We start from the raw sequence: 16828 nt of genomic DNA, 5'->3' as shown, positions 1-16828 counted from the left end.
GGAACCATTGTCCGTAAAGACGAGGGAAGTCTTAGGCCGCTGCACAAACCGACCGGCTATCGGAAGTAGGACGTTTGTGACACGAACTGACACAAAACGATGCACATGGACTCTCTCCGCCGGCAGGGAGAGCAATAAATACATCAACACGTGGATGGATTTCACCGACCAGCACCGTATTATCACCTATGGTATAGATTTGTCTTCGGTACGTACGATATTTATTCATTAAAACTGGAAGAAACATTGTCGGGGGCGCCTGTAGTCAGCGTCTAGTTTTAAGCTAACGTGTTAGCATGCTAGCCGCTAGTTGCTGGGACTTATGGTGTTCATGGAGGCTTGTTAGTTGATTTGAATGGATGCAAAATTAAACTACTGAAGCGTTAATGAACTAGCTGCACCCTGTGAAATATGTGTTGTGCATTTTATGAATAAATTTCTCCTCTTAAATTAAGTTAGAATTGAGTGAATCTTCCTCTCGGGACAATTCTCCTTTCACGTTGACCTGCCAGTGTTTCACCTTAAAGAGTATAACGATAATCTTAACCTGTGTGAGGAATCTTTGACGACTCTTTTCATAGCTGAATGCTTTTGCATAGTTGATTGCATTAACTCTTGTGTGAACAGTATCTGTCCTAACGGCCCCACGTGTGGGCCTGGATACAAGTACTCCTGTCATCCGACAGGTTTTATGTTAGGCGACTTGTGTTTCTAAGAAACAGCTTGTTTATTTCCTGTAATATTATTGATATTGGTCCAAAACTTTTCTTTTTTTTAAAGAATGCATGTCATCCATGAATTGAACACTCCAAGAGGAAATACATTTGGACCAAAACTTTGAATAATGTAGGTTGGGCACATGATATATGTATTTTTATTTGGTGATGTTCACTTTCACTACAGCAGCGCTGGTGGTTATAATATTCTGATTAAGAGAGGTGTTGATTTAACTTTATGATCATTTTGGAAGATGTAGTTACGTGTTTCTGTTATTTTGTCCACCATCTCATGTATCCACGAGAGTTGGTTGAATAACAGAAATTCCCCTGTTTAATGTGATACAGTTCAACAGCACCACAAACTACATCCTACCGCATTATACAGTTGAATCAGCATCTCTCCAAAATAGTAATATCAAATTTTTTTTTTGCAAAGATAAGCTTCATTGTAGGACTGTTATTTTAGATTGCGGTAAACTGTCCAAAAATCCCCAAAAAAGAAACCTGTCATAAAAAAAAGAGATTAAAACCAGGTGGCGATGGCACATTTGTTGATCCAATGAATTAAAGTCCTAATAAATCAAGGTACTTAATTGAATTTATACAAACATTTAAGTGTAATTAAAATTTCCATACCCCTCATAGCTCATTGATTTTCAACGTCTTCTGCACTATATCGAGATATTTTGCAGGGGCAGTCACCACTGTAAAAAAAGATATATATATATAAAGAAAAATCTTGGTTGACACATTTTCCATTGTCTTATGATGCAGCCCTGATCTGAGTTGCATCGCCTTGTACCTACTTGTGCGTCTCGTAGACTTTGAGTAACGTGCCCCATGTGTGATGCATTTCTCTCCCCAGGCTCTTTCAGAAGTGTGCCAGGTTGCGGTGACATGGTATTGTTTTTTGAATGGCACGGGACAGCTGTGGACCAGAAGAGCAGTGCTGGTTTGCCAATGACTGGTGAAGACACTGGTTTGGGGGCTTTGGCCTCACCGCTGGCGGGGTATTCGGGAAAAGTCAGTAGAGCTCTTGCTTTCCTCACTGTGGTCACTTGCGCAAAGCTGAATTAAATTTGAAAAATACTGTGATTGGGCAGTACCTATCCAAATTATAAAAACAAACAAAAAAAAAAACACCAATGGAAATCTTTGGTAGTAAAAGGCGAAAGTTTTTGGGAGGGCTTGAGGCCCAAAATGATGTGGAGTGTCAAAGGTTGGCATATGTATTACATATTGTTATACGAGACATGCTTCATGAAAATTTAGTCAGAGGTTATTTGAAATAGAAGAATGTTTTACCATTCCTGCTTTCTTTTGTTTCATGTACTTTTATGCAAATTTGACACCAGAAGCTGTGGAATTCCTATTCACACACAAGCGATGCTGTCTAACTAGTGCCTCACCTCTGACAAATCTGAGGCCACAAAAAACAACAAATATCGAAAAACATAAATTTGACCTGAAAGTTATTCTCAGCACTTCTTGCCCTTACATGTATGCTCCACTTCTGCAAGGTAAATCAATTAAAATCTTTCTAATTGACTAATGTATGTGTAATAATGAGTATTTAAATATGGTGAATGATGCTGACAGTGGCTTGGAGAGGAAGGAGATGCTGAAGGCAGTGATGTCGGTAGAATAAATGTGATCAGGCCAAAATTGAATGTGCACGAAATGTCAAGATTTATGTTTTGTACAGTCTTGCCTTTGCTTTTAAACTGTCTGATGTCTTACGTTTGCCGAGTTTAGACATAAGTTATATCATCTTTTTGTCACCTCATGGTTTGTTTTTTAAAGGTTCAGGAAAGAGCTGCTTCACTGGAGCATTGTCCCTGGTGTACTTCAAAGGGCTTAACCTATGCTCTGCGCTCTTACCGCATCAACCTCCAGGAGTCAATCACCCTCTGCACAAACCCTCAGGTAAGTCCCTGCACAGCTGTAACACGCGCACATTCAGCTGAACAACAATGTTTTGTGTCATTTGTGCTAGCTGTGGTGCTAACCTTTCTGTTTCCATTCCTTCATAGTGCATTTTCCCTCTGGTCAGCCGCCCCTTGCAGGATGTTTTGGCCAGCTTGGACCCTGCGGAGCCCAGTGTTGGGAACAAAAGAAATTATCCCTTGCCACTGGAAAAGGAAGAGTCGATTAAACAGTCACCCAAACGCCTGCGATCAAGCGAGCTTGACAGTTTTGGGACGCAAAGTTTCACTGACACGCTTATCTGCCAGGCAGAGCTTTGTGTGGAAAACACCGTCAGCAATGGCCAACAACATGCAGCACCCAAGGCAGATGGTGAAAAGGACAACGGATTCAACGGGGTCTTTGATCATCCGGTTCCAGAGACAACAGAAGGGGGATCACTACAAGATGAGGAGTTTGTTCTGTGGAAGGAACCGGATGACATTGCTCTTCCAGAAGGTTTTGCTGGTGGGGATGTGCCGGCGCTCTCTCCTCACTGTGGTGCTCTCGGTATGTCCGAGGCAGAGGAAGACTCCAGGCAGGTGAAGAGTCTTCCTGAGCTGCTGAACAGACGGTGCAGTCTGGCCTCCAATCAGTCCATCTCCACAAATGGGGACATTTATTCAACTGCAATCAATAGTCGATCGCCTCAGCTCAGTGAGCAGACGGCCGCGACGGAACAAAAACCACTTCCTGCAGATGTCACCACATGTGAGGACAAAGCGGACATTGAGTCCGAAACTGTGGATTTTTCTTCTACGCCAGTCACGGACTCAGACGAGCTTGTGTCTGTCCCAAATCAGCTGTCCTGGTGGAACAGGGACAACCTGTGTTGGCTGGACTCGCTGCTCACCGCTCTAGTAAACTGTAAGAGCTTGAGGAAGTGTAAACCTCCAGACGAGCCCCAGCAGTCTTCTGTCTGGCAGCTGATGAGAGCGTATGAGGACATTTGTGCTGCTACTCAAGTCCATCAACAGACCGGCAGAGGTAAGTTAAAAGATAATCTGTGTTTGATGTGCTGTCAACAAGTATTTTTTTTCTATCTTGCATCTACTGCCAATAGAAAGCTAGTATGTAATATCTTATTTGCTTATATGGTTCTTTTTTGAAAACATACACTTAACATACATTAGCAACTCATTTCAGTTAAAAAGTACAGTCACGTATATTTTCTCACTTGTTTAATGATATTCCTCCCTCACTATTATTCTGCTATCTCAGTAAAATGTTTTTTTGTTTGTTTAAAACATACACATTGTATTTGAAACACACGGAAATGATGATGTACCTCCATTGTTCAATGGGATGGTGGCAGATGTTTGAGAGGCGGATACATCAAAACCTGGATACACGAAACTGAAAATCTCTACAGAAGTATGATATGTTTGCAAGAAAAGAATCTTAGACAAGTACAAATATCGCGCCTCTAAATATAGTAATGTCAACAAGTGAAAATGGTGTACATACACAGAAGAAAACCCCATTTAAAGATAATTTTCTGGTGACTATATATCTTCTTTTTTTATGATATGGTCTCCGTCTAGATGGCGTGGTCAGGGTGCCAAATCATGTGCTTCAAAAGGCCAGTGCTGACCTTCACAGTCTCAGGATGTCGGTCTTCAAACTACTGAAGCCCAAGCTGCACTGTAAGCTGGGTAAGTTCGGTCACCGAGGAGAAAACCAGGCAGGATCCAAAATAAAATCAGTTCAGTGCGAGAAATGTGTGCATGGGTATTCTTAGCGAGTGTCTGTTTCCTTTCACTTAACTGTACCTTCACTGTAATGATGCAGATTTTCACATTCATACACATCTCGTGAACTTCCAGCGACCATGCAGGTTTTCAATGTTAATGCCAGTTCATTGGAGATGATACTGCTGCTAGAAAAAGGATCCAAAATCATTTTAGAAATGCATCCTGCGTGGGTGTGTCATGTGAAAGGCAGGAGATTGATTGATTGATTGATTCACCACCTCATAGTTGTTTTCTTGTCATCTTTCTCTCAGCTTAGTGTGGAGACTATGCAAAGTAGCAGAGCCATAATTTCACAGATGCCAATTGTACCTACATTAGAATACACTGACTAAATAAAAAGGCTGATATTGAAATCAGCCATTCGTCTGGTTAAGTTATTTTTTTCTCCCCCATGTCAATTTCATGATTACCTACTTCTACTTTGAGCCGGGACAAGCGAGGACACAGTGTCTCAGACAGCTGGAGAGTACAGTCCATGGATGTAAAGAAGTGAAAGGAAACAAAACATTTCTCAGGACTGTATTTGTGAAGTCACCGGCACTAATGGGAAACCAGTGTCAGATCAGCAACAACATGCAAACTGTGCCGAGCTACTGTGAGCAAGGGAGAGACGTGTCTGAGCAAATCCTTTTCAAACTCAACAACACGATGCTCCCAAATGCCCCTCAAGCCTTCTCATCATGAATATTAGACTTCATATACCCCAATGCCCCTTTTTTTGCCAAAGAGATTACCATGACAAAAACAAGTATACAAAGGAGTAGTCAGTTGTTGTTGTATTTTCTGTTTGGGAATTTGACTCTGGGAAATGTAATAACAAAATGTAAGATCTTAAAACAACTTTTTTTATATATCCTTTTTTGTATCATGCTTTAAATATTTGGCATCTGTCTTGAATACCACAAAGTTGTACTGAATCGTGAATCCCTGTTTAGTATCCAAGAGTTAATCTTGATATTTCAAAGAAACCCCTATCATCTGGCAACAGGTCTACACATGTATACCTGGGATTTTGCTCGGCTCGTTGCAGCCAAATCTTGACGTTAGGTGACAGTGGGAGAACTCGTCAGTCGTCACAGATGTTTTTATTCGTTGCATGATAAAAATACAACGGGACGAAGATGGTGTTTTAATAAAGCATAAAGACACTTTTCACTTTTAACTTTTATGTGTGCAGACACATGTAATCTGTGAAATCTAACCTACAGATGAGATTATTTAAAGTTTTCTGTAAAGTGCAACTGCAGCGTCTGTCAGCCCTCTACAGTTCCAGGGATTGTGCTCTAACAAATGGATGTTTTCGATTCTTTTCTTTTCAGGTAAAAGGGAAACGCCCGTATTTGCCATGCCACTTCTGCTTGCGATGGACTCCTGGGCGGAGCCTCTCTTCAGATTGACCTTTCAGTGGGAGTTCAGGTGCAGTGAATGCGGAGCTGTTTCAAATGAAAGGTGGGTGATGATGATGATTGCCGATGATTTTCTCAACTGAATGATAAGAACCAATCAGGAAGCGAGTGCGGATGACTGCGCCATCGCCTCCAAACATCTCCGTTTGTGCTCGTCCACACTAGAGCTGCAACAGTTAATGGGTGAATTGATTAGTAATCAACTATTAAATAAATCGCCAACTATTTTGATAATTGTTAATTTTTGAATAAGTCAAAATTCTCTGATTTCAGCGCCTGAATCCTGAGTGATGCGATTGAAGGCACAGAGAAATTTACGTTATTAAAAGTAATCACGCTTAAAGGAAATACATTATACACTGTACAGAGGCAGTTGGACGAGGGCCCTCTGCCTCAGGTTTGTTTGTAGTGGGGAAAAGGAATAAATTAATGAATCATTAAAGACAAGTTGGTTTGAATTCTCATTCAAAAGGGTTTACTTTTGCCTTTGGCTTTTTCATCCATAAATTACTTTAACAGTGGATTGTTGATTACTCTCTAAGATTCTCAGTTCATTAAGCTCTGGTTTGGGGGGGAATTAATCCAATGAAGCCATTTCATTGGACCATTGTTGGATAAAATCTGGAAAAATGCCCATCAGAGTCCAAGGTAACGTGTTCAGTGTTGTTTTGTCTGACCAACAGTCCAAAACTCATTTTTATCCAGTGTACAATTATACTTGACAGAGGAAACTCTCACATTGGAGCACCTGCAACAAGTGAATAATTAAGAAAATTGTTGTGGATTAATTTTCTGTTAATCAACCAATTAATTATTGTGCTTGATATTTCAGCATTTAGCTTGAGGGTCCAAGTTGTAGCCATTGTTTCCGAGACACTACTACTAATACTCAATGTTGACATGTGAACACCACATTGTAAAGTCATTTTTATTCTCTTCATCCCTAGAAAAATGTTAAACTTTTGCAAATCTTCATAAATCCTGAATGTCGTTCATGCCGTATTTTTCAGGTTCATGAAAACTCTTCCCACCTTCACAAATATTGTGCGCGACTGGCGCCCACTTCACGCAGTCCACCTGGCCCCATGCAACGTCTGCTGCAGAAAGAATCAGATGAGGACTATGATGCTGGAGAGGTGAGACTTAAGCTGTTATTGCTTTGACTTTATGAATTGCTTTCAGACATGGTGCTGAATTCTCAGGCATTTGAAACTTCCTAGATAAACAGTGGAAAGGCTCTTCGCTGGCGTCAGAGAGAGAGAGATTTCAGGCAGTGCAATCTGCCAAAGGAGGGTTAACTAGGTACAGTAATAGTATTGGGCCGATATTTGCGCATGGCACAACTTTTTAAAGTTGTTTTTTAACAAAAAAAAGACGTAATCTGCAAGCAGGCTGACACAGAAGAGCAGGAGGATCATCGATACTCATTTGAATGGTCGCCTAAGGGGCCAATATTGAAGCAGGATTATTTGTGTCTGTGTGTGGAGCGTTGTGTAACTATCTCAATCCGTGTGTGCGTAACCGGATTTGAAAATGTGTAAAAAAAAATAAAATAAAAAAAAATTTAATTAAAAAAGGATCTGGAGAAATCCACAGGTTGACACGATACTATAAAGAACCCGTGCCTCCATAGCTGCAACACATTTACTGATTATCTTATTTAATTGTCTGCTTATAGTGGCTATGCAGGCACAGGTGAAATTACTTATTAGTAACACTTGAAATGACAGAAAACTTACAGATTAATCATCAAATGTCAAGGTTCACATACACTCTCTACTTATCACATGTTACATGTCTATTGGCGGGTGTGAGAACAACACAACAGGAGCTGTAGCTTTGTACAAACTGTTAAGAGAAACTCGCTCCGAGGCCCCAAAACCTTTACATTTGCGTTCAACCAGACTTGTACTCTTTGTTTTGTTCAGTGTGCCTCCAGTGTTTGTGCTGCACTTTGTTGAGGGGCTTCCTGACGACGACGTCAGACTCTACACCTTCAACTTCAAGGGGAGACGCTACTCGGTCACCACAGTCATACAGTACGACCAGCAACTGAAGCACTTTGTCACCTGGGTCTGTCAGTCTGACGGTACGTATCTTATGACCGGCTCTGTTATTGTTTAAATTTTTTTTAAACCTTTTTTTATTTGTAAACCATATCTGGTTAACCTGCCTGAGGCCTGTACTGTGAAGTGGGATTTGTGGGATACATCACTATGGTAACTTATGCTACACACCTAACCTGCTTCGGTGTGGGTTTCCCTCCGGCGGATCACATCAAAGCTTGTCAACAGGCCCAACTACGAACCAATCGGATTGCTGGAAAACCAGAACCGTTGTTCCTGTAGGAACCAGACCGGGACAAAAAGAGTTTACAATTAAGTGACATAAAAAATAAAAAGCAAAAGATATTCTTATAGACTTTTCATCAGTCTGCTCTGGTTCTCAAACTGAGCTTCGACTAAACAAATGGATAGTTCATTATACCTAATGAATAATACATTCTAATCTAAAGATTATCTGATTTTAGACTGAATTTCTTAAAGTGTTGGTGCTTTTAACTGCAACAGTTGATTGATTAGTAATTGATTACTAAATGAATCACAAACTATTTAAATAATCGATTAATCGGTTCAAGTAGTTTTTATGGGATTCTTATCAAAATTCTCTGATTTCAGCTTCTTAAATGTGAATACTTTTTGGTTTCTTTGCTCCTCTATGACAGCAAACTAAATATATTGGTGTGTGGAAGAAAAAGAATCCATCATCTTGGGATTTGGGAAACAACAATTTTATGACATTTTATGGACCAAACAACTGATTGATTAATGGAGAAAATAATTGACAGATGAATCGATTATGAAAAGACTCGTTAGTTGCAGCTCTAGTGCTGTTACTCTCTTACTCTATCACTGTAGCTCAGAACAACATACTGTAACAAACAAATAAGTGTAACAAACTCTCTTGTGTTTTTATTAAAAAAATATTTCTCTTAAGTAACTGGAAATGATTTTCTCAGGCTTCTATTCTAGTTAGGTGATCATGTTGTTTACGTTCACCGTGTTTAATACTGGCTTTTGGCCGTCGCTTCACCCAGTGTACCTGCAGTCATCGTCGTTTTATTCTCGTATCATGTCAAGTACGTTATTCATTACCTGTGATGAACAAGCTCGACCTCTTTGACGTAAACATGCTCGTAGGGGTAGATAGTGGAACACAGGGTTAACTGAGGCTGTCTATAAACAGCTTTGACATACAGGTTCTTCAGGACGCCAAGGTTCAGATCAGTGGAGGCAGATAAATAAAAGATATACCAGGTATGTCGAACCCGCTTCACAGTACAGTCCTCTGGTTTGTATGATAGAGCAATTTGTTTCATACATGACTGTCTCATTTTATTCTAAGAGGATGTTCAAGGAGGTCAAATGTCACAGAAGTTGTTTTAATTTTTTTTGCTTCTGTATATTAAACCCTAACCTACATTTTCACTTTCCACATTTCCAAAACACTTGTAGTTCATAGTTAAGTCACGTTAAGGTTCATATGTTTTTTTCTTCCTGTACATTGGAGTTTCCCAACAGCACATTCTGCTGGACACTTTATGTAATGTTCAACTTTTTTCACCGTCAGTAATACAGAATTTATCTTTAAGATTTTACCCATAGGTTCCATTATGCACTCTACATTTGATCTGTATAATTTAGTCTGCATTATATTTTGCTACATCAGCTTCTGCTGTCTCAGACTAGATTCTCCCGTGAAAGAGAATATTGGTCCCAGTGAGAATTTTTTATTTATTATTTAAGCAAAAAAAAAAAGAAGCCATTATTATTATCATGTTCAGGCTGTGACAAATGTGAAACTGAGAGCTGAAACTTGGAACCACAAACTTGGACTTGTTAAATTAGCTCAAGATGAATAATAACCTTGAGTTTGAAAAAATTGGAAACGTTGCTCAAAAAAAACAAACGAGGGCCTATCCGAACGGTTACTGGCTCAGAATATAATCATAAAACATCAGTATAAATATACATGCTACACGAGCAGTTTTTTGTTTTCTCCTAACCGTGTACCTGTCCCTCTCAGGCTCATGGCTGGAATATGACGACTTGAAACATCCTGACTGTGAGACCCACGAGAAACTCCCGGTCCCCGCCCAGGAGATGCACATCGTCTTCTGGGAAGTGGAGGAGGAGAAAGTGCCTCGTCTCTGTTCTCCCTCCAGCACTTTCTCTGACTCTTTTCCATCTAAAACCGACTTGAACCTTGGTCTAAGTGACAAAGCCTTAGCAGCAGATGAGGTGTCAGCTTGCTCTCCCGATCAGTCTCTTCTCGCGTCTCACAATGACATTCTCTGTGCGCTCTCAGTATCTGATGGCGGCGGCAACATCATGGAAACAACCGTTGCGGCCGATGCGTCGATAGGCTCCACAACGCTGCTCGACACCTTCGAGGGCCTCAGTCATAACGACATCATCACGCTCACACTGGTTGAACTAAAGCCCGATTCAGAAATGACGCCTGTAGATGACAGCGAGCCGACATGGGATTCCACAAAGAAAGACGTTTCACCGGACAGCTCCTCCACTGTAATGGACAGTGTTGTGTGTCACGGCCCCGATGCTGCTGTTCCCACCACCACCATCACCTGCTCATCCGACCCTGCATCTGGGGACAGCTCGTCCAGCGATCCGACATTTGTGCCCGGTGCCAGGAGAGGCAGAGGGAGAGGGAGAGGAACTGGCAGAGGCAAAACTGTTGGTCGACAAAAAGATAAAAAAGCAGCCTCATCAATGGCCACTCCACGTTTTTCACCACCTGTGTCCTCGGAAGTGATCCGTGACAAACCCGTGGGTGCTGCTGTTCAAGACAACACGCCTCCCTCGATTTCCCCTGAGGCCTCCTCCCTGCCCACCGCTCAGAATAGTCCCACGAGACCGACACAAGATGAGAACGCTCGCTGGTCCTTCCTTATCAGCAGACACCCACTAAACCATGATCAAAAGTTCACTGTAAAACCCGCCCCCACCCGCACACCCGTCTCAGCCACACAAGTGAAGCACATTCCCACCACTCACTCTACCCCCAACCCTGTGAGAAGACAGCAGATTCCTGGGGAACTCTTCCCCAGACCACAGCTCAGGACGGAGGAGAGCGCGGGTCTGCCGCTGAAAGCCGCAGAAATGTACGGCGGATTCAGCGCCAAGAGCTCGAGCACACCATCGCCCGCCCTCCTCAGCGGCAGGTCAAAGCCGTTTCCACCCATCACTTCTCACAACCAAAAACCGCTGACAAACACAACAGCGGCGTCTCGTTCATTACTCCCCACTCCCAACGCAAACAGACACCCCGAGATCTCCTCCTCCAAGAATCGGAGCAGCCGGTCTCCGAATCTTCCTCCGGGTCTCAGCACCACTGATGTCCTCAGGTACAAGTTGTTGAAGAAACTGAAGGCAAAGAAGAAGAAGCTCGCCAAGCTGAACGAAGTGTTGGGTCATCAGGGGGAAGCGAGCCTCCGACCAGAGAGCACTGACCTGACCTCTCCTAACACGGTAACCTCCACTACCTACGATGGCTCCATCTGCGATGACCTGCTGTCGGACCTGCTCTCACCGGCCACGACGGCCAGCACCCTGTCGACGGACGGCGCCGACGACGACTACCTGGAGATGCTCGTCAAAGGAGGAGTCAACCAGTTCGACTGTGGGGTCAATGCCGTCGGCGCAGCGTCACAAACCAACACTTGTGTGAACTCTGAAATCTTCATGGATGAGTTTTTCTCTCAGGCTTCAGCTCAGGGGCCGCCCGAGATGGACAGCGATGTTAACGTTGACTTTCTGCTGTGCGACAGCTATGCAAAATTTTCTTTGTGACAATGTGCAATTCATCTATCAGCAGGGATGTATTATTACAGCCAGTTTTCTTAAGTTATTGAATTCTCCTTCGTTGTTCTGTTAAGTTAGTTTGGTTTACTTATTCTCTTTAGCCTCTCTGGCACTAACGGGCATCACATAATATTAAAGACCACACACACATGTACACGTCCAACTGGTTTGAACTTTTCAAATTCAAAGAAACAACTGCAAAGTGTAATATCTCTGTTTACTATAGTTGAGATGGACAGATGGAACGTCTGGTCCTCTGTTTGAATATGTAACATGTTGAGGAAAAAAAAATTGAGGCATTTTTGATCACTTAAAAAAGGGACAGTTAATTCCCACAGTTTCTATCAGTATCAGTTTGATAGTTATTCCTTAAATCACAATCAATACGACCAACTGTGCTTTCAAAGTAAGTAGAAGAATCAATCAATATAATGTCATTACGAATGTTGATTGCCCTTAAGGGGGGTTAAAAACGGTACAACACACAATCCAAACTAACTACCTACAATGATTCAAATGCGGGGATTGTCAAATTGAAGTAGTGAGATCTCTTGGTGTGTGTGTGTATATATATATATATTGCTTAAAATTTAAATAACTTCATGAAGTTTGTATATGTGTCAACAATGTTGGCGATTGGTATGTCGAATTTGCAAACTGCATCTTGGAATGTTTTTCTGCGAGTTTGGCACCTGTGTAGTTTTGTATATACTGTGTTTGAAAGAAGCCATCAAGTTTGCAGCCAAAGCTGTCGGAATGCTCTGTTATTTTATTTTGATCAACTACTTGAGAAATCTTGTGCAAGATGTTCCTTTTTTTTAAGTATCATTTAATAAATACTGTAAAATTTACAACTTGTGTGAAGTGTTGTTATGAAAATCAACTTGTGCTTCTACTGGATGGATACGTACCTCACCTTTCTTCCTAGTCCGGAAATAGAATCATATTTTTAGGTTTTATGTATTGCGAGGGTAGGGGGGGGTCATTTTAAATCATTTGAAGAAATGGTTCAATAACAAATTTGCACATATTCCAAATGGATATAAACAAAAAAATTAAATTAAGAAATGTAAATGTGACATAACCAACAAAATAACAATTTGAAAGAATAGAATTAATTAGAGCCTCACTTTTGCATCTTTGGAAGGTTGAAATATAACCTATACATTTTTTTCAGCCTTTTTATAGTTTTTTAATTTAAATGTTTTCCTTCTATCTTTATTAGATACTTAGTCATATTTCTACCTCTTCCCTGATGCCTTGATTCTTGCTGCTGCTGTAAAAATTGACTTTCCCCAGGCGATTAACAAAGTCTAATCTTATCTTTTGTCCCTAATCAATAATCGATTTTACAGTAATATACAGCATAGTGTGTTCATCTCTAGTGGACAAGCTGCATGTATTAAATCTGAATGATCTAATTTTTCTCCGGCATTTAAATTAAACGACTTGGTTTTCAGTAATACCAAATGTTAAAGGACAAGTTTTTTCCAGGACCAAAAACACCATGTTCCCATACCGGGAGTCGAACCCGGGCCGCCTGGGTGAAAACCAGGAATCCTAACCGCTAGACCATATGGGAAGTGTAATAATTCTGTTGTGCATCACAACAGAATTATCACAATTTATTAATTGTAAGGCTTAACAATTTGTTTTTGAGTCTGTGCCTTTTATATCCTTGTGTTTCGTGATTGGTATAAATACGTGTAGATAAAGGAAAACCTGAATTAATCCGAACCACAAAGCAGCAGAACTGTCTGTGGTTCGTCTAACACCTGCAAACACACCTGACCAATTTAATTTGTTTATCTTTCTTTTTGTTTATTCAATTTTTATTATTATTATTATTTAGCAGTTTATTTCTTGATTTTAACTGAAAACTGTAACAATTTGGAGAATTGGGTGAACTTATAGGGGCTTTAATATAATTAATTCCATCAATTAAAAAAAGAATTATAGTAATAATTTGTACAGCTTTCTGCTCAATGCCATCCGTCGTCCACTATTGGATTAAATGCGGAAGAAAAAAAAGAATGAGGCAAACGAAGCAGAGAGGAAACTGCGTTACCATTCAAAGGCACATGCAGGTGCTGTTTGACTGTAGGTCGACCACGTCACAATAACCCAGTCACTCAGATAAATGTGTTTTTACTGTACCTACACATTCAAAACCAAGGTGGTGGAGTGAGTACAGTTACTACCACTTGTATGGTGACTTAATAAAGTTAAATACTTTAGTTGACTTATACTTTTACTGCATGACTTTTCAGAGGCGAATATTGTTCTCCACTACAGCTGCTAAAATATAGTTGCTATAAAAATAATATAATCAAGTAGAATAGAATAAAATGTGCATTTACAAAAATAATATACAATGATAAAACAAGAGAGTACAAAGCCATAAGGAACAAATTACTATGTAATATGTAATTACAGTGAAAGACTGAATCCCTGGAAATATTGCACAGATGTGTGTGTCTGTGTATTGAATGTTTATACAGTTTCTTGAAGGAAAAAAAAAGACCTGCATGTCCTGTAAATAATTACAACAGATTTGTCATGCATTAGTCTTGCTCATACTCTAGAAACCCTCAACTCAAAGATGATGATGATGATGACGACGATGATGAAAACCCAAATACACAGTAACTTTTTCACACACACACACACACACAGAAACACACATGCACACACAGAGGAAGTAGCAGGAGAGTTGTTTGTGCCTTCAGGCCAGTGCATCATTTATGTAAAGGGGAAGCCACAAAAATGTGTGTGTGTGTGTGTGTGTGTGTGGGATGGGGCCGAGACAGGGACCTGATGACATCACAGAGGGACACATCGTATTTATGCTCATGCAGTCGACGGTCATTCCGCATTGACGCTCAGCCTCCCTCAGCCTCAGCATCCACCTTGCAGCTGCCGCCGTGGTCATGGAGTCCGACAAAGTGGTGGAGAGAATCTACCTCCTGGTCATCGTCACCCTCATCAGCGTACTTCAGAACGGTGAGGAAAGGAAAGAAGCAGCCTCTGTCACAAACAGTCTACATGTTTCCATTTTCCTTTCTTTTCCCCCCCCTTGAAAATTGTCTTTCTGTTTTAAGTATTCTTCGCCCAGAAGGTAGAGAAGGAATGCAAGACGGCGACATCTTCTACTTGCCGAGTGTCCTGTGCCAAGTAAGCGGCCCTTTGACTAAACACTGACGCCAGTGAAACAATGAGCTTGTGTTGCTTTTCTATTTCCGGCCAGAAACTTTCCATTTGATTTTACATTCGCCTCATCACCACCACCGGTGCTCATTTGCCTTTTTCGCACAGCATATTTGAATATACTTGCTGGGAAAGCAACAATAGCCTCTATACGTTCCAACTCTTCTCAGTTAGGTCATTGTAATTATTAACGGGCCCTGATAAAGTCAAAGGGGTGAATACTACTCACTGGACATTTCAAAAGGGAGTCGTGCCCCGTTTCGAATTACAGTCCAAGGATCAAACGCAACATAAAAAGGCAAGTGTCAAAATGTTGACTTATTGCAAAACCCAGTTGGCACATAAGTGTTTGCCAACTGAAGACAGTTCTTTACCTGACTGCTTAGATTCCTCATTCCTCGCCGAGAACTCTATTAGTTGATCAGCAGAAAGTTTATATTTACAGTTTCTCAGGCTTTTTCGACTGTCGGTCAAGAAAAATCTAAACACGCCACCTGACATTTGAAGGACCCGGCAATCCATTTGTCAATCAGAGAAATAGCCAACACATCCGAGTTGCTCACACTTTTGCCAGATGTGTTGTCAGAGAGCTCGGTGTTCGCTTGAGGAACTTTCACTGGTCCACCGGCCACGAGGCACTTCTTGTTTTGTGCAGGAAACATCCGAGCAACGCCCTGTCTCGTAGGTGATGTCAGGATTTCATCCAAAACGATGCACAGGTTTAACAACTCACGTACTGAACTTGCTCCCATTTCCAGTTTAGACTAAAAGTTTTCAATCGCCCTGAGGAAACACTCCAGCTTGTAGAGCACCGACCGTTGGGGGAGCAAAGTGAAGTACCAGAACTCTACCTGAGCAAAGTCCACTTGTGAATAGGCCTGACAGGCAAAACAATGGATGGATAATCCCCCAAAAAATTGCAGATCAATTTTTTTCCTTTTGCACTAACCGATGGATTAATAGTTGCAGCGTTGTTTGTGACGCCCTAAGCAAGAGGTCATGGACACGAACTGTGAGCAATGGAGCCAAAGAGTGTTTTATTTTGCAAAGTTTTTAGGGGCCTTGAAAATACACAGAAGAAAACATTTTTAAAAAAAGGATATCTTTCTCTCCCCTGTTCCTGACATCGGCGGCACAGTACAGTGTTCAGGTTGACTCCGTTTTCCCCGGCTCTCCCTTTCGACGTTGCTCCTTCAAGACTCACCAGGCTGACTGTTTTCCGTTTCTTCCAGTCGTAACTGCATGGACACTTACCCCACTTTCCTGGCAGTGATGTGGTGTGCCGGCCTTTGTCTCAGTCAAGGTAATCATTCATTCATTCGGAACCGTAAAGGTGACGCTCACACTTTTTGTGCGTCCAACAGAACACACCCAACAGTCAGTGGAACTGAGGAAAGATTTATAAGAGGGTTTTTTCTTGATTTGTGTGTGTGTATGATTGTTCCAAAACCATTGGAATGAATGTGTTTGTTACAAGAGCCTCTGCTCTTCAGTGAAAGCTTTCCATGAGATCTCGGCCCACGGCTGCAGGCAGTTTCTCTCAGATGCATGACTTCAGCTGTCGCTCGGATGGGCCTCGTGGTTTTTGCGTTCCCGGTTTGTCGTGAAGGTTCTGAATGAGGTTTTTTACATCGGGGGCGTTCAAAATCAGAAAAATCCTTTCTGGGCCTTCTTCCAAACCGGAACTGCTGCGGGTTCCAGGCGACAAGACGAGAAAGGAGGGAGACGACACTTTTGTTGTTTTCAAACTGGTTGCACTGTACAATTTTGAGGTACTGTGTGCTTTACTTGCACTCCGTGCTACTTTGTACTTCAATTGCACTAGTTAGTGACAGTCTAGATGAATATTTTGCACAGTAGGTAATAGTGGTTTCCAGGCTTTTTGGCTTGTG

The 16828-nt window shown here is 41.4% G+C and overlaps 2 protein-coding genes and 1 non-coding gene across 5 annotated transcripts in view; 2 read left to right on the top strand and 1 right to left on the bottom strand.

The window, feature by feature from the left end:
- Positions 1–51: 51 nt before the first annotated feature.
- Positions 52–12580, top strand: uspl1 (ubiquitin specific peptidase like 1). Of its 3 annotated transcripts, XM_035624367.2 has the most exons (10): positions 53–208; positions 781–846; positions 1585–1742; positions 2523–2645; positions 2753–3671; positions 4229–4339; positions 5758–5887; positions 6855–6980; positions 7773–7933; positions 9931–12580. In XM_035624367.2, exons 3-10 carry the CDS (start codon positions 1617–1619, stop codon positions 11715–11717), a joined length of 3483 nt encoding a protein of 1160 aa, XP_035480260.1. In that variant the 5' UTR covers positions 53–208; positions 781–846; positions 1585–1616; the 3' UTR covers positions 11718–12580. The 3 variants fall into 3 exon arrangements, with proteins under 3 accessions (XP_035480261.1, XP_035480260.1, XP_035480262.1); XM_035624368.2 differs by lacking the exon at positions 781–846 and having other exon boundaries at positions 52–208; XM_035624369.2 differs by lacking the exons at positions 53–208; positions 781–846 and having other exon boundaries at positions 1600–2239.
- Positions 12581–13239: 659 nt separating this feature from the next.
- Positions 13240–13311, bottom strand: trnae-uuc. Its single transcript has one exon. It is a non-coding gene; the product is annotated as a tRNA-Glu (tRNA).
- Positions 13312–14549: 1238 nt separating this feature from the next.
- LOC118300182 (arachidonate 5-lipoxygenase-activating protein) overlaps positions 14550–16828 on the top strand; it is a 3507-nt gene continuing 1228 nt past the window's right edge. Inside the window, exons 1-3 of the mRNA XM_035624373.2 lie at positions 14550–14732; positions 14831–14903; positions 16169–16239. Of these exons, the coding sequence (XP_035480266.1) occupies positions 14660–14732; positions 14831–14903; positions 16169–16239 (217 nt within the window). The 5' untranslated portion in view covers positions 14550–14659. The remainder of the gene's footprint in view (positions 14733–14830; positions 14904–16168; positions 16240–16828) is intronic.

Source organism: Scophthalmus maximus, chromosome 2, assembly GCF_022379125.1.
Source record: "Scophthalmus maximus strain ysfricsl-2021 chromosome 2, ASM2237912v1, whole genome shotgun sequence".
Classification (NCBI taxonomy): domain Eukaryota; kingdom Metazoa; phylum Chordata; class Actinopteri; order Pleuronectiformes; family Scophthalmidae; genus Scophthalmus; species Scophthalmus maximus.
The sequence above is the reverse complement of the archived record's forward strand: the minus strand, read 5'-3'. Positions and strand labels throughout refer to the sequence as shown.

Excerpts from the sequence above, each read along its gene's own strand:
- uspl1 (XM_035624368.2), top strand. The coding sequence starts at position 1,617 with ATGGTATTGTTTTTTGAATGGCACGGGACAGCTGTGGACCAGAAGAGC. Across the intron at positions 1,743-2,522 it reads TGGCGGGGTATTCGGGAAAA|GTTCAGGAAAGAGCTGCTTC; the intron begins GTCAGTAGAGCT and ends TGTTTTTTAAAG. Across the intron at positions 2,646-2,752 it reads CCCTCTGCACAAACCCTCAG|TGCATTTTCCCTCTGGTCAG; the intron begins GTAAGTCCCTGC and ends ATTCCTTCATAG.